The sequence below is a fragment of the Littorina saxatilis genome, linkage group LG5, assembly GCF_037325665.1.
Source record: "Littorina saxatilis isolate snail1 linkage group LG5, US_GU_Lsax_2.0, whole genome shotgun sequence".
Taxonomy (NCBI): Eukaryota; Metazoa; Mollusca; class Gastropoda; order Littorinimorpha; family Littorinidae; genus Littorina; species Littorina saxatilis.
The window spans coordinates 54,163,171-54,177,631 of NC_090249.1; the positions used below are offsets into that span (position 1 = coordinate 54,163,171).

General features: G+C 40.7%; 1 protein-coding gene and 1 long non-coding RNA gene across 2 annotated transcripts in view; one reads left to right on the forward strand and one right to left on the reverse strand.

Annotated features, from left to right (window-relative positions):
* Nucleotides 1-2,442, forward strand: part of LOC138967443 (uncharacterized) — a 3,470-nt gene extending 1,028 nt beyond the window's left edge. The window contains exons 2-3 of the long non-coding RNA XR_011455954.1: nt 238-314; nt 912-2,442. This is a non-coding gene — a long non-coding RNA (uncharacterized lncRNA). The remainder of the gene's footprint in view (nt 1-237; nt 315-911) is intronic.
* A 3,750-nt stretch (nt 2,443-6,192) lies between these two features.
* Nucleotides 6,193-13,399, reverse strand: LOC138967442 (peptidyl-prolyl cis-trans isomerase FKBP1A-like). Its single transcript, XM_070339993.1, has 2 exons — nt 13,059-13,399; nt 6,193-8,656 (listed from the first exon to the last, which is right to left on the reverse strand). The coding sequence occupies exons 1-2, from the start codon at nt 13,141-13,143 to the stop codon at nt 8,415-8,417; spliced, it is 327 nt and encodes a 108-aa protein (XP_070196094.1). The 5' UTR covers nt 13,144-13,399; the 3' UTR covers nt 6,193-8,414.
* Between the last annotated feature and the right edge of the window lie 1,062 nt (nt 13,400-14,461).

Consider the following 14,461-nt stretch of genomic DNA (forward strand, 5'->3'; position numbering starts at 1 on the left):
ATTTTAGAACGGCTTGACCGTCTTGTTTCTTCTTGTTTAACCATTCACTTCATAACTTTTTGCGATTCAGTAAAATAAAATAAAGCAATTTGAACTTGTAAGTAAAAGACAAAGCGACAAAGATTGTAACGTTATTATATTCTTGATTTTGTTGTTCATTGTTTGTGTATTTTTATTTTAAAATGAAAAGGTGCCAATCGAATAAAATAATAATAAAAAATATTTTGTCTTTCACAGACTGTAAGCACGGCTAGCAGTGACAATGTGGTCAGAAGGCGATGATGATTTCTGGATGAACATCCCAATGGACTTTGGTAAGAGTGTGATCATTACAAGCATAAGTGAATTATGCTATTAATATCTGACTTTGATAATATAGCAAGTACTTCTCTCCCCTCTCTCTTTCCCCCCTTCCCTCCCCCCCCCCTCTCTCTCTCTCTCTCTCTCTCTCTCTCTCTCTCTCTCTATCTCTCTCTCTCTCTCTATCTATATATATATATATATTATATAAGGTGCTGTCGTACCTTGAAAAAGACTAGTCGCTTGAAATATTGGATTAATATTGTTTTTACATGTTTGTTTGCCTTTTTATTTCTTTTGTGTATATATATGTGTGTGTGTACATAATTCCAATTCAAAAGATGACCTCTGAGCCCGAGCTCTCTTTCCCATATGATTTTTCCCTTCTTCATTGGCAGGGCAAGCTAAAAGTAATCAATAGACAAAGTTGACCACCCCCAGTGTGTGTGTGTGTGTGTGTGTGTGTGTGTGTGTGTGTGTGTGTGTGAGAGAGAGACAGAGAGACAGAGAGAGAGAGAATAACGGCGCTATAGGTCTTTTAATCTTTGGCGAACAACAGCACCCTATCATCACTTGAATGTGAATTCAGAGCGTTTCCACTTGTTTTGCAGATACGGAATTGAATGGAACTGATAAAGTTGATAGCTGCGTGGCTGATGACGGAGCGGCTAATGATGAAATGGTTCCTGACCAAATGACTGATGAAAGAGTGGTTGCTGACGTACCACCGGTAACTGCTGATCCAGTGACTGACACAGCAACTACAGACTCAACACCTACCGATCCAGTGACTGACAGTGACACAGCAACTACAGACCCAACACCTACCGATGCAGTGACTGACACAGCAACTACAGACGAAACAGCTACCTATCTAGTAGATGACGAGTAGATGGCGGATTGTTGATGGATGTATGCTGAGACGCTTCTTGTGTAGAACAATGGACTAAAACTCGTGGAGAATTTAGTGCTGAAACATAAATTATGTGAAGAACAATGTGGAGATTCATGACTTTTTGTGCTGAAACTCTTGTGGTGGATACTGTGCTAAACACTTCTGGGGAACAATGATTTCAGTGACGATTTTTGTTTATTGTACTCATACATCTATTTAAAAAAAAAACACGGACTGAAAAGAAACTAAACTGATATTTCCTTGGAACGGCTGTGTAAAGTGAGACTGTTGCATTTATGGGACTTATGTGAGTCAGTAACAGCAGGGGCCACAAACAGCACACAAGGTATGTGAAATATTTCCATACATGTATTTTGTAATTTGTGGTTGTTTGTTATTGCATGTTGAATTTATTTTTTCTCTTCCATAATGCATTAACAAGCGTTATCATTATTAAGCCTGTTTTGTCAAAATGTGTGCAAAAATCTGCCCAGTGCAACATTTTTGTTTTGCAGTTAACTTCTGTGAGTGCATATTTCCTCTGGCATACTAACATAATCGCACACTGTTTTTGTCCTTGTTTTATCTTTTCAATGAAGTATTTCTTTCCCCCGAAATCGGCGTATGGCTGCCTGAATGGCGGGGTAAAAACGGTCATACACGTAAAAAAATCCACTCGTGCTAAAAACATGAGTGAACGTGGGAGTCTTAGCCCATGAACGAAGAAGAAGAACTATTTCTTGCCTGCACACATAGTGACGGTATATAGTCTAATTGATTCATACAACCTTGTTCCACAAAATGTGATGGACTGTAGCATGCATTTCCACAGGCAAGACTAGCCTACCAAAACATAATCTTGTTTTTGTCCTTGTTTTACCTTTTCAATGAACTATTTCTTGCCTGCACACATAGTCTAATTGATTCATACAACCTTGTTCCACAAAATGTGATGGACTGTAGCATGCATTTCCACAGGCAAGACTAGCCTACCACAACATAATCTTGTTTTCCTCAAACATTTCCTGCAGTGTGGAAAGAAAATTCAGGCAAGAAGAGATTATCACATAAAATGGAGTAATTCTCTCTTTCTTTTTAATGTATCAAAACCATAATTTGTTGACATAACGTTTACACCAAAATGCTTGTATTCTGAGTGTTTCGTGTGTTTGGGTTTAATCCTTGAATTGTTCTGCTTGTTTAAACTTTTGAACTGAGCCAGGGCGGAATTTTTCAAAATGGACGCTTCGCCGCTAAACCGTTCTTGCTCTAAGGCATCGATGTTGCAGTCATACAATACTGGTCGAGTCAGTGTTCACGTGATGTAGTGTTGCAAAACGAACAAAAGCTGACTCAGGTGTGTGCTTTTGTGTGTGTATTTTTTTATTGTTTGTTTTTTCAAATATTATTAGTGTTTATTTTACGCAATAAATGCATGAAAGTGTCAACAGTTTGCACATTTACAGAATGAAATGAATAATAGACAAAAAATAGATAAAAACTGAATAGTCGGACCAACAGTCAAGACTGATGCGGCGTGGAGAAGATGCGGCGTGGAGAAGCATTAACACGAAGTTATGGGCCTATCAACATAATAAATACGGAAAAAAAATACACAGAGAGAGAGAGAGAGAGAGAGAGAGAGAGAGAGAGAGAGAGAGAGAGAGAGAGAGAGAGAGAGAGAGAGAGAGAGAGGGAGGGAGAGAGAGAGAGAGAGAGAGAGAGAGAGAGGGAGAGAGAGAGAGAGAGAGAGGGAGAGAGAGGATAGAGAGAGAGGAGAGAGAGGAGAGAGAGAAAGGGGAGAGAGAGAGAGAGAGAGAGGAGAGAGAGAGAGAGAGAGAGAGAGAGGAGAGAGAGAGAAGAGAGAGAGAGAGAAGGGAGAGAGAGAGAGAGAGAGAGAGAGAAAGAGAGAGAGAGACAGAAAGACACAGAGAGAGAGAGAGAAACACTGGAAAATAATTTGCAGCATAAAAGTGTATCCAGCTCATCGGCATTTGCAGCTACACCAGGCAAGCAGGACAAAAAACTCCAGTGTCTAAGTTTTGCTCGCTCGTATTTATAGGACAACACGCAGGCAAAACAATGACTCAGTTCAGTTGAAATCGAGTCAGGCCAGCCAGCCAGCTGAACTTAGACGGCATTGCACCATGCAGACTAGTTCCGCGTTTTCACTGTGCCACATGTGTCATACTTAGGCCAAAAAAAAAATAGGTCTGTTTACGGTAACCCGACCGACCCTATTTTTTTCGCGCGACCCTAGACTTTTTTTTGGAAAATAACGTAAAAATATGGTTTTTTGGAAAAAAAAAAAAAAAAAAATCCCGACCTACCGACCCTATTTTTTTGGCCTATGTTACCGTAAACAGACCTATTTATTTTTTTGGCCTTTTAGCTCAGTGCGGTGCCAAGTTGCAGACCTAGACCTAATCACTTGCAAACAGGAAGCCAGCTCACACTGTCGTGGCGCTAAAACTAAAAGACACCGGGCACAGGCGCTCAATATTTGTTGTTGTTGTTGTTTTGAACTGTTTTTCTTTTTGTAGCCGTGTTCTGGAAAGCAATGTACAATTCATTACATTAGTTTAGCTGAAATGATTTGATCTATTGTGGTTTTGATGTTAAGAAACTTGTTTGTTTGTGTGTTTTTTCTTTCGAACATACAGAACTGCCTTTAAATAAAATAGATGCAAAAAGACACACCGTTTTTTTTTTATTGTTAGCCAAACGATGTGCAACATGCTCGGGTTTTAGTAATGTTCATTCCCGGGCCGACATTTGTTTTTCCTGCAAGCAGCTTAAATTCCTCTTCTATTTCAGTTTTGTCTCACTTGTCCCTGCTTTCTTCTCTGTTTACTCTCCTTTCTGTTTATAATAGATATATATCAACATTTTCCGTAAAGCAGCTGGACACATTCGGCCATTACAATTCCTAAAAAGTAAACTTTTTACTGGTGCCTGTGGTTTCGTTTTTTGAAATGTTCCTTCTTTTTTTTTTTAAATGTCGGTGTTGCAACACAGAGTGAGCAAACGTCCCGAAGACTGAGTCACAGGCGATTGCAATCGTAAAGAAAACACAACCATCAGTTCACATAGAGAGCAACAACAGTATCGCTTAGTGTAGAGCATGAATCAAAACAGTTGGTCATGCTGCGCCTGTTGTCACAAAGTTCAGCTGACTCTGAGTCAGTATGTGTGAGTGTGCACGCACGTGTCAATAGACACAGGTGTGCACGCGCGCGCGTTTGTCTGCGTGTCAGTATGCATTAATCAGTTTAATGTCAATGTGTGCATGTTGGAGGATTAAAAAATCGAAGTGAAAAGGAGGAGGCCTAAAAACTACACTGTGCCCGCTGTTACAATACAGTAATATCGACAGTAGCGTAGTGACTCAAGATGTGCGTGGGCGGGGGGGGGGGGGGGGGGGGGGGGGGTAGGGAGTTCAGTAGAGTCGAATGGGAGGAATGTATATAATTAGAAAATTAAACTAGTCTTACGCTAGGAAGTTGAAGTTTAATTGAAATTATTAATAGTCTATTGACAGGAACGGAGCGCGCATGAGCAAGAAGTCAATGTTAAGAGCTGTGTGTGGTCACTAGACTGACGACTTATAGGGAGTGTCAGTTTATTGAATCATTATAAATCTACTGACAAGGGAGGGACGTAACTCCTCCGTTCCTGTCAATAGACTCTTAATAATTTCAATTAAACTTCAACTTCCTAGCGTAAGTCTAGTTTAATTTTCTAATTATTAGTCATCTATGTGTTGAAGTGGAGTAATGCATCTGTCATTCACAATGAGTAGGTCCGGCAGTTTTACAGACTGCGACTGCTCTGTACCTGCTGTTACCGGTTTTATCGAGATATAGCTGAGGGACTCAACGAGTGTGTGTGTGTGTGTGTGTGCGTTTGTTCAACTGCGTGCGTGATGAAGTGGAGCAATGCATCCATCGTCAGCATTGAATTAGTCCAGGTATTTACTAACTCCTGTGATCCTGCTGTTACAAGTTCTATTGACACGTACTGACTCAACTGATGCGTGTGTATGTGTATATGCGTGGGAAGATTCAACTGATAAGAAACTCTTTTCCCTGTTATATGCTGCTCTTGGTGCCATTTCAAAATACTGCCACGGACCCAGGTCTTAAAACAGATGTTCTGTTCATAACCTCTTAAATTTACCTCCATTGAAGTCTCCTTTTTAACACCTGATTTTCTCGGATTGCTGGGGGTGGGGGGGGGGGGGGGGGGTCATTGTACATCAGAAGCCTCTCTAAAGAGAGGACACCTTCTCAAATCCCCTTCTCTATTACCTTGACTAAAATATACCCGTCATAAAAGGCTACCTGTAATGAAAGAACACATTCTGCCAGTGTCCACATGTGGTCTGACATTGCTGGTACCACTGTACCATACTTCCAACAACAACAAAACTCTTTGTACAAATTCAATCATAATTTGATATTTTAATTCTCCTTTCAACGCATATGAATTGTGCATGTGTGACAAATGTAATCGGACGTGATGTTCATGCTTGCATGTGTGGTTTTGTGCACTCATGTGATTACACAGTGTTATATTTTACTTTTCGGGGGTCACATTTTATTATTCAAAAAAGTTGTTTTTGTTTGCTGTTGTAATGTGTTATTAGCCTGTGAAAATGTGTGTGTGTGTGTTTATAAAGTGTACTTATTGTCATTTTGCCTCTGCATCACTAATCAATCAAGTCAGACATTGTCAACACAAAATAACACACATCCAGAGCTGCATTTTTTTTTAAGGGGGGGGGGGGGGGGGGGGCAGGCAAGCACACACACACAAACATACATGTATATATCATAAACAAAGAGAGAGAGAGATAGAGAGATAGAGAGATAGAGAGAGAGAGAGAGAGAGAGAGAGAGAGAGAGAATAAGAAATGTGAGAGAAAGAACATTAACACACACAAAGTACAGAAAAACAGACGCAACAAGATTACAAAGAACTCTGCACACACAAAATTCACTTTTCTACAAAAGCTGAATTTATTATTATCTTTTTTTCTGTCTAAATTGCATTGTCTGCACCCTATTGACAAAACTACCCATCAAATAGGAAATATAGAACTTCAGCTGGCAGCGCAATAATTCTAAAGAATAATAGATACACATACTGTAACGCATGAGAATAGAAATATGATATGATTTTACCATAAACATTGTGTCAGGTTGAGCATTTGATCACATGAAGTGTACACACTTCAATGCTGTTTGATACCCACGAAAATGGCTCTTCGTTAATATTAACAAAACTTCAAATGATTTTTGCTCTATCAACTTAGTCAAATGAGTTCAGTTCTTATGGCTGATGTGCTTAACCATCTCACTGCAGTGTTTTCACTAACAATATTGTTTGTCAGATTCCAAAACTGATGAATGCTTTTGAATTATCAATCACTAAAATACTCCTTGATGTTATCATTCACACATATATGGCAATCACTACCTACAGTAACACTAAAACAGCTTAAAGAAATCAGACCAATACAAAATTTGCTCTGTCAATCCCTATGCTGGTGGTGGGCTTTTGATTGTTAATTGTACCTAGCTGCAGTGAGCATTTGTTTGTTTATTTGTTGCTTAACGTCCAGCCGACTGCGAGCTGCAGTGAGCATGCAGCCATTACTTTTAACATGATTATGGCAAGCAAGTCACTTAAACTGAATAAAGGAAAAAGAAATGTGATCAAGGTTATTGTAACCAAGGAACAAAATTAATTCATGAATATGTATAGCGACTGCAATAAAACACAATCAGCACTAGAGGGTGGGGAGGGGGAGGGGGGGTAAGGGAACTGAAATTCAAAAGGATTCATTCACTTTGGCATCAGATGCGAAAGAATAGAAAACAAAAAGCAAAGGAATCAGGGGGTACATAAAGTATACAGTCACCTATTACTCTGTTACTAGAATGCAGCAGAAGCTCATGCAGAACAATGAGAGATTTTTCTTTAAGGCCAAAAAAAAAAAAAATGTCTGTTTACGGTAACCCGACCGACCCTAGTTTTTAGGCCCGACCCTAATCTTTTTTTTGGATCGTCTGAAAAAAAACAAAAAACGCATCCAAAATAGAGCTGTTTGCGCTCAAACAGCAGACGACAGAAGGGAGGTAAGCTCAAAGTACTGTTAGGAGTAAAGGGTCGTCACTCGTGTTACTTCCTTTCAAAATGGATGCACGCAGTGGTGTTCGCCACCCGCTAGCTGTAAAGCTTGATAAATGTTGTCATGAAAAGGATGGGGTGAAAATTATCAGTACCTATCCAGCGAGTTTTAGTATCATTAACGTTTTTCAACAGGCAAAAACAGGGATTGATGAGAAGAAATGAACTGTGAAACATCATAGAGAGGGGAGAAAGAAAGAAAAAAAAGCCGACCTACCGACCCTATTCTTTCACCCTATGTTACCGTAAACAGACCTTTTTTTTTTGTTGGCCTAACCTGATTTGATCCCCATGCATATTTTTAAACTAATGCTAATAGATACCCACGAGATTTAACTCATACATAATCACCATCTACATCTAACATAGGAGTAGGAAGAGGAAAAGTTGTCCGAGAAAAAGTTCTGCAAAAGCAGAATGTGGCAAATGTACATTACATAATGAGCGTGATAAAACTGTATCATGAGTTTACCCATACTAAAATGTACTTGTTTGTAAGCTATATAATATACCTCGCCCCTGTAAGTGAAACCATGCCGGGGTTAATGCACCTTTTAAGAATTAGTACAACTACAAGACACTGATCAATTCAGAATAGTAACACTAACATCAATAGTGTGTCAGGGTGGTATATTATGGTATATTACCCAGTTTCAACCCAATAAGCCACACGAGACAGTAGAATGGTAAACCAATACTTCTAGCTTGGCTTCATGATTATCATTCTATAATGCTTTTCACTTTCAGTCAACATGCTGTATCAGTACATGTTAGTCGCACAACACGTACTATTATGTCAGTGTCACCGTTTTGGCCGCTCTCCGGTCGCTCAAACACAAGACTCAATACCATGACTGTTTTGACAACTACACCTAACTAAATGCAGGACTTTTAAACTGAAGCACAGATGAAACACGACAGGAAACTTAAAAAAAAAAAAAAATAGTCCTGAATATGCAGTCAAGGTCACTTACACCAATCAAAAAGAACTTCTTTTTTTTAAGAAAACTTGGTCAAGGGTAGATCACTTGTAGTCGATGAGCTCCACGTCAAAGATGAGATCAGCATTGGGGGGAATAACTCCGCCTGCTCCTTGAGCACCATAGCCGAAGTCGGAGGAGATTGTCAACTTTGCCCTCTGACCCTTGCTCATCTTGGAGACGCCCTCGTCCCATCCCCGAATGACCTCCCCGACGCCCAACTTGAACTGGAACGGCTTGTTTCTGTCGCGGGACGAGTCAAACTTCTTTCCGTTCTTCAGGGTACCTGAAAGTAGGCATGGCAACAATCAGCAAAGAAAGTCTGTGCATAAAACAGAACTGAGTTGCTGCTTTTTAATATATAACAGATTCATTCCTTCAACTCTGAAATGTTTAGACCACAAATCTACAGACTCATGAAGATAATTAATTGAGCAAAAAAAATGCCCACTATCAATGACTGAATGAGTATCATGACTATGGACAGAAAGCAGCCCAGGTGTAGAATCTTGGTATTGTAATTTGTATACAAGCATAATTTGTATTTTGGTCAAAAACACATACCGTATTTGACAGACTACAAGCCGTGACTTTTTTTTTTTAAAAATCGCATTGCGGCTTATAAAAAGATGCGGCTAAAACGTTACCTAAACTTGAATAGCATTCACCTAATGGAAGTCGCCGCGGATTTTCATTTCGCTCGATTAGCGATTACCGGTACTTTATTAGCTCTCTACTCAGAAACACCGGATGTATCAGGATCTCGCACACGCGAGATTTCGTTTTTTTGTGTCTCGCTATAGTTGGAGGAGCGAGAGCCGCCATGTTGTGTTTTCGTCTGCTCGAAATGTGCGCAAAAGTCGTAAATCATCCCAAAAAAGCTTATTCTGGGCGGGACTACATGTGTGTATTGGTTACAAATTGTGTGTGTGATATTTTTCTTCAAACTTTTTCACTTTTCTTCTTCTTCTTCTGCGTTCGTGGGCTGAAACTCCCACGTACACTCGTGTTTCTTGCACGAGTGGAATTTTACGTGTTTGACCGTTTTTTACCCCGCCATTTAGGCAGCCATACGCCGTTTTCGGAGGAAGCTTTTCTTCTTTGTTTCACTTGTTTATTCTCGGAGCCGATTTCGCCAAATACCGTACTTTCGTTTGCCTGGTTGTTTTGATTGATTGACACGATCTGATTATATTTTTTTCGACGGCGGCTAATATAATGACGCGGCCTATACGTGGCTCGTCCCAATTTTTTGGTTAAAAGTCGGGGGTGCGGCTTATAAAACGGTGCGTCTTGTAATCCGTCAAATACGGTAAATATAATAACATTTATATATCAATCCATTTTAATTAGAATTCCTTTTATTTGTTACGCATGAACATGCACTCGTGTATACCTAGTCTTGTAGTCTCAGCCAGCCACCTATTTTAAATATGAGTTTTACTTTGTCATACTCTGACATCACATTGCTCAAAGTCAAAAGGGAAATCCAGTGTTCAATCAATATAGGTGTCTAAACTGAAGGTTGCTGTTATCCTATGTAAAACTAAATGCCTGGCTAGACCTGTGGCAGTGAACTCGATGGCGCAAGCAAGAAGAATGAGTAACCCTTACACAATTCAAAACGAAAATAAACAATACATGCAGTTCTAAAATAGCATGCTGTGTACCATGAGTGTATTATTACACTACAGTAAAACCTCCCACTTGAAAATGTCCAGAAAAATCGGTCGTAAAAAGGAGGGGTCTTTATTGGGGAGTTTGGGAGGTATAATTTTTTTCACAGAGGCGGCAACTGTTGGGCAGTTCAGTCTTGAAAGTTGTGTCCGTTATCCTATTTGTGTTCCCATTTGTTGTGCATATGGATAAGCATGATGTACGTGCATACACCAGCGCACAGACGGGCAGACATAACACACACACACACACACCCAAACAATTTACAGCAGAACAACTTGAACTCAAATTTCAAAGAAAATTTACTCATGGCGTAATGCTCGCTCCCCGCTGAGTGAAGCACATTTGACATTGTGGCGCAACCAGTATAATCCGAATGTCCTAACTCGATAGAAAACATAACGACTTTTCTCCAGAATCATCTTTCCGCTCATATGAATGATTCAACGCCTTACATCACTAAACAGTAAACTTGACCACGATCGTTGAGGTCTTCGTACAGTCTCCTTTCTTAGCGTACTTTCGCTTCGCTATCCTTCTCACCATCTAGATAACACCGAGTCAGTATCCTTGACGACACACAGGATTTTCGAATTCCTGACTCCCAAGGAAGTCGCCGCGGATTGCCACTTCGCTCGATTAGCGATTACTTTATTAGCTCTCTTCTCAAGAGTCGGAGCTTTTCTTTTTCTTTCGCGAATCTTCGTTTGTCAACAAGACAGTCGTCGTGACAAGATAGTGTGCAGAAAAAAACCGGATGTATCAGGATCTCGCGCGCGCGAGATTTCGTTTTTATTTCTTCTCGCGATAGTTGGAGGAGCGAGAGCCGCCATGTTGTGTTTTCGTCTGCTCGAAATATGCGCAAAAGTCGTAAATCATCCCAAAAAGCTCCGTCGTAAGTCGCGTTTTGAATCATTATCCTTGACGATACACAGGATTTGCGTCTTCCCGACTCCTAAGGAAGTCGCCGCGGATTCTATCGTGCGCGAGATTTAGTTTTTTTTTCGTCTCGCGATAGTTCGAGGAGCAAGAGCCGCCATATGTATTGTTTTCGTCTGCTCGACTACAAATGCGCGAAAGTCGTAATTCATCCCCAAAAGCTCGGTCGTAAGTCGCGTTTTGGGGTGAGTCGTTCACTGGGGGTTCATTATATAGTAGAATGCATCCATGGTAGAAAAATCGGTCGTAAAAAGGGGGTGGTCGTAAACAGGGGGGTCGCTAAGGGGGAGTTCTACTGTAGCACTGTTTACACTGTTTCAAGATAGACAACAGAACTGTTGACAGATGAGCTTTAGTATTTTCAGCGTAGCCTTAAGCTATGTTTCCATATCGCGACGCGGCGGCGACACGATGAACACGCGATGCAGTTAGCAAATTTCGCCGTGAGTGTTTCCATTAAAAGCGGCGCGGCAGGCGAATTTTTCTTCTTTCTGGATTGACTTCTTATAAATCGGTCAGAAACTCACAATCATACCGTAATTAAGAGAAACTATATTTGAAACTACTCATAAAGTTATATATATTGGTTAGAACATTGAAAAGACGAGAAATGTAAGAAAAAATCCTCTTTTGTTTCAACAAAATGCTCAAAAAGCTGAACGAACACGGTGTCTTTGACGATTTTTTTACTGGACCATGTGCAGCTTAGGGAATACATGTATCTGACGAAAAACAGTCAAAATAGACTATAAACCTGGTTGTGGGGGGTCCTCGAATGTTTGGAAAGACTTAGACAACGCCCACTTTGAACGCGAATATCACGCGGCAGCAATTTTGTTCGCTCCCTGGAGCGAAATGGAAACACCCGGTCTTTGTTACTACTGTTGCGATCGGTTTTGTCGCTGCCGCCACCTTGCGGCAACCATCGTTTGTTTGTTTGCTTAACGCCCAGCCGACCACGAAGGGCCATATCAGGGCGGTGCTGCTATGACATATAACGTGTGCCACACACAAGACAGAAGTCGCAACACAGGCTTCATGTCTCACCCAGTCACATTATTCTGACACCGGACCAACCAGTCCTAGCACTAACCCCATAATGCCAGACGCCAGGCGGAGCAGCCAATAGATTGCCAATTTTAAAGTCTTAGGTATGACCCGGCCGGGGTTCAAACCCACGACCTCCCGATCACGGGGCGGACGCCTTACCACTAGGCCAACCGTGCCGCCGCCGCGTCGCAATATATGGAAACACTACTTTAGGGTCTGATATTTTGATGAGACAAGTAAAAATTCTGATGAGTCGAAGATGAGTCACAATATACTTGTTCGAGTCAAAATATCAGACCCTAATGCTACGCTGAAAACACAACAGCGTTAATATTGCTATTCTCACGTGGAATTATATTGTTGAAAACCATGTTTGGAATCTACAAACTTACAAGCTAATTCAGTATTTGCCAAACTTTCCTGCTACAACGACACACACAATATGGGGACAGAGAGAGCAATGCTGATGAGAACTATTCTCACAACAAACAAGCAGCAAGCAGCAGGCACACACACTTTAGTAGGCTTACAATACACTGTCGTCTTCTTTCGTAAATGTACTAAAACAAAAATCTAAGCAAATAGCACATTTAGTTCTTACAAGTTACATACGCAAACACAGTATTATAAATAAAACACAGTTACAATCACATATGTATGCATGCATTCCCTTGCGTCAACTTGAGTGCCGAGTCATTCACTGATTCAGTGATTCACCGATTTAGGTCAACCTGAGGCTGTAGAAAAACTACAGCAACAGGTAAAATGTCAGTAAAAAGCACACCTACTTTGACACACTCAAGCACCTATTGATACGACCCGTTTAAATGACACTGGCTGAAACCAAATTAGTGGAAGTAATAGGCCTAAGTAAAGCACACACATTAGCGACAAGGAAACAAAGCATCGTCATGCACGAGCGCACTGACTGAGCACATGCTCTCCGTGTAGCACGCTGTCTGTTAGTGTAAACGCCTTTGCCTCAAGAAGCGGTTACTTAAACATCAAAAAGACCATCTTACCTGTGTAGTGGACGGTCACAGTCTGTCCTTTCTGGGGAAAGTTGGAGCCATCACCCGGTTGTATGGTTTCGACATCAACTCCCATGGCTGCCGAAGTCAGGAATGCTAGCTACCCAGACGTCGCTTACACCGCTGAAAATAAACAGTCGTCTGCTTCCGCCGGTGGCCCGCTAATAATCAATCCAGCAGCTACACTGAATCAATTTCAAGTCTAACTCAAAAAGATCCCAAGAGAGTAATCGTCTCCAAGTGGTTAGCAACGACAAAAACCAACCAACAGATAACAGTGAGGTAGACGCCGGTTTTTGGCTCAGGCAGCAATGCACGAGGGTCAAGGTCGCCGGTTGCGTCGTTCGGGGGAGTGCATTGTAGCGAAGAAGGCATGTGCTGACAGGCACCTGACACGAACCATTCATCCGTTAGTCAGCGCCGCAAGACCTCTGGATCTGGATCTGGATAACCCGCCTGGGTTGGTGGTTGGCGAAAATGTCGTCAATATCACTTTTACAATGAGCTCAGTTTTGCCCAATTGACCAATGGAAATCCACGTAACATATGAAATAGCAATATTGAGTCTTATCGCCGAAATAAAAGATTCAAGTAGGTAGTATCAATTCCCAAGGCTGGAAGAAGTTTTCACGCGGACGTCCTGTTAGCCTACTTTGCTAAGTGTATTCACTTAAAACTGACTATCTTCTCTTTTTACATTTAGTCAAGTTTTGACTAAATGTTTTAACGTAGAGGGGGAATCGAGACGAGGGTCGTGGTGTATGTGTGTGTGTGTGTGTGTGTGTGTGTGTGTGTGTGTATGTGTGTGTCTGTCTGTGTGTCTGTGTGTGTGTGTGTGTGTGTGTCTGTCTGTCTGTCTGTCTGTGCGTGTGTGTGTGTGTAGAGCGATTCAGACCAAACTACTGGACCGATCTTTATGAAATTTGACATGAGAGTTCCTCGGTATGATATCCCCGGACCTTTTTTTCTTTTTTTCGATAAATACCTTTGATGACGTCATATCCGGCTTTTGGTAAAAGTTGAGGCGGCACTGTCACACCCTCATTTTTCAATCAAATGGATTGAAATTTTGGCCAAGCAATCTTCGACGAAGGCCGGACTTCGGTATTGCATTTCATCTTGGTGGCTTAAAAATTAATTAATGACTTTCGTCATTAAAAATCTGAAAATTGTAATTAAAATTATTTTTTTATAAAACGATCCAAAATTACTTTTATGTTATTCTTCATCATGTTCTGATTCCAAAAACATATCAATATGTTATATTTGGATTAAAAACAAGCTCTGAAAATTAAAAATATAAACATTATGATTAAAATTAAATTTCCGAAATCGCTTTAAAAACTATTTCATCTTATTCCTTGTCGGTTCCTGATTTCAAAAACATATAGATA

What these genes read in the sequence shown, in the direction of transcription:
- LOC138967442 (XM_070339993.1), bottom strand. Translation starts at nt 13,143, where the DNA reads ATGGGAGTTGATGTCGAAACCATACAACCGGGTGATGGCTCCAACTTT. An exon ending in TGTGACCGTCCACTACACAG is followed by an intron (nt 8,657 to 13,058) that starts GTAAGATGGTCT and finishes GCCTACTTTCAG; the next exon opens with GTACCCTGAAGAACGGAAAG.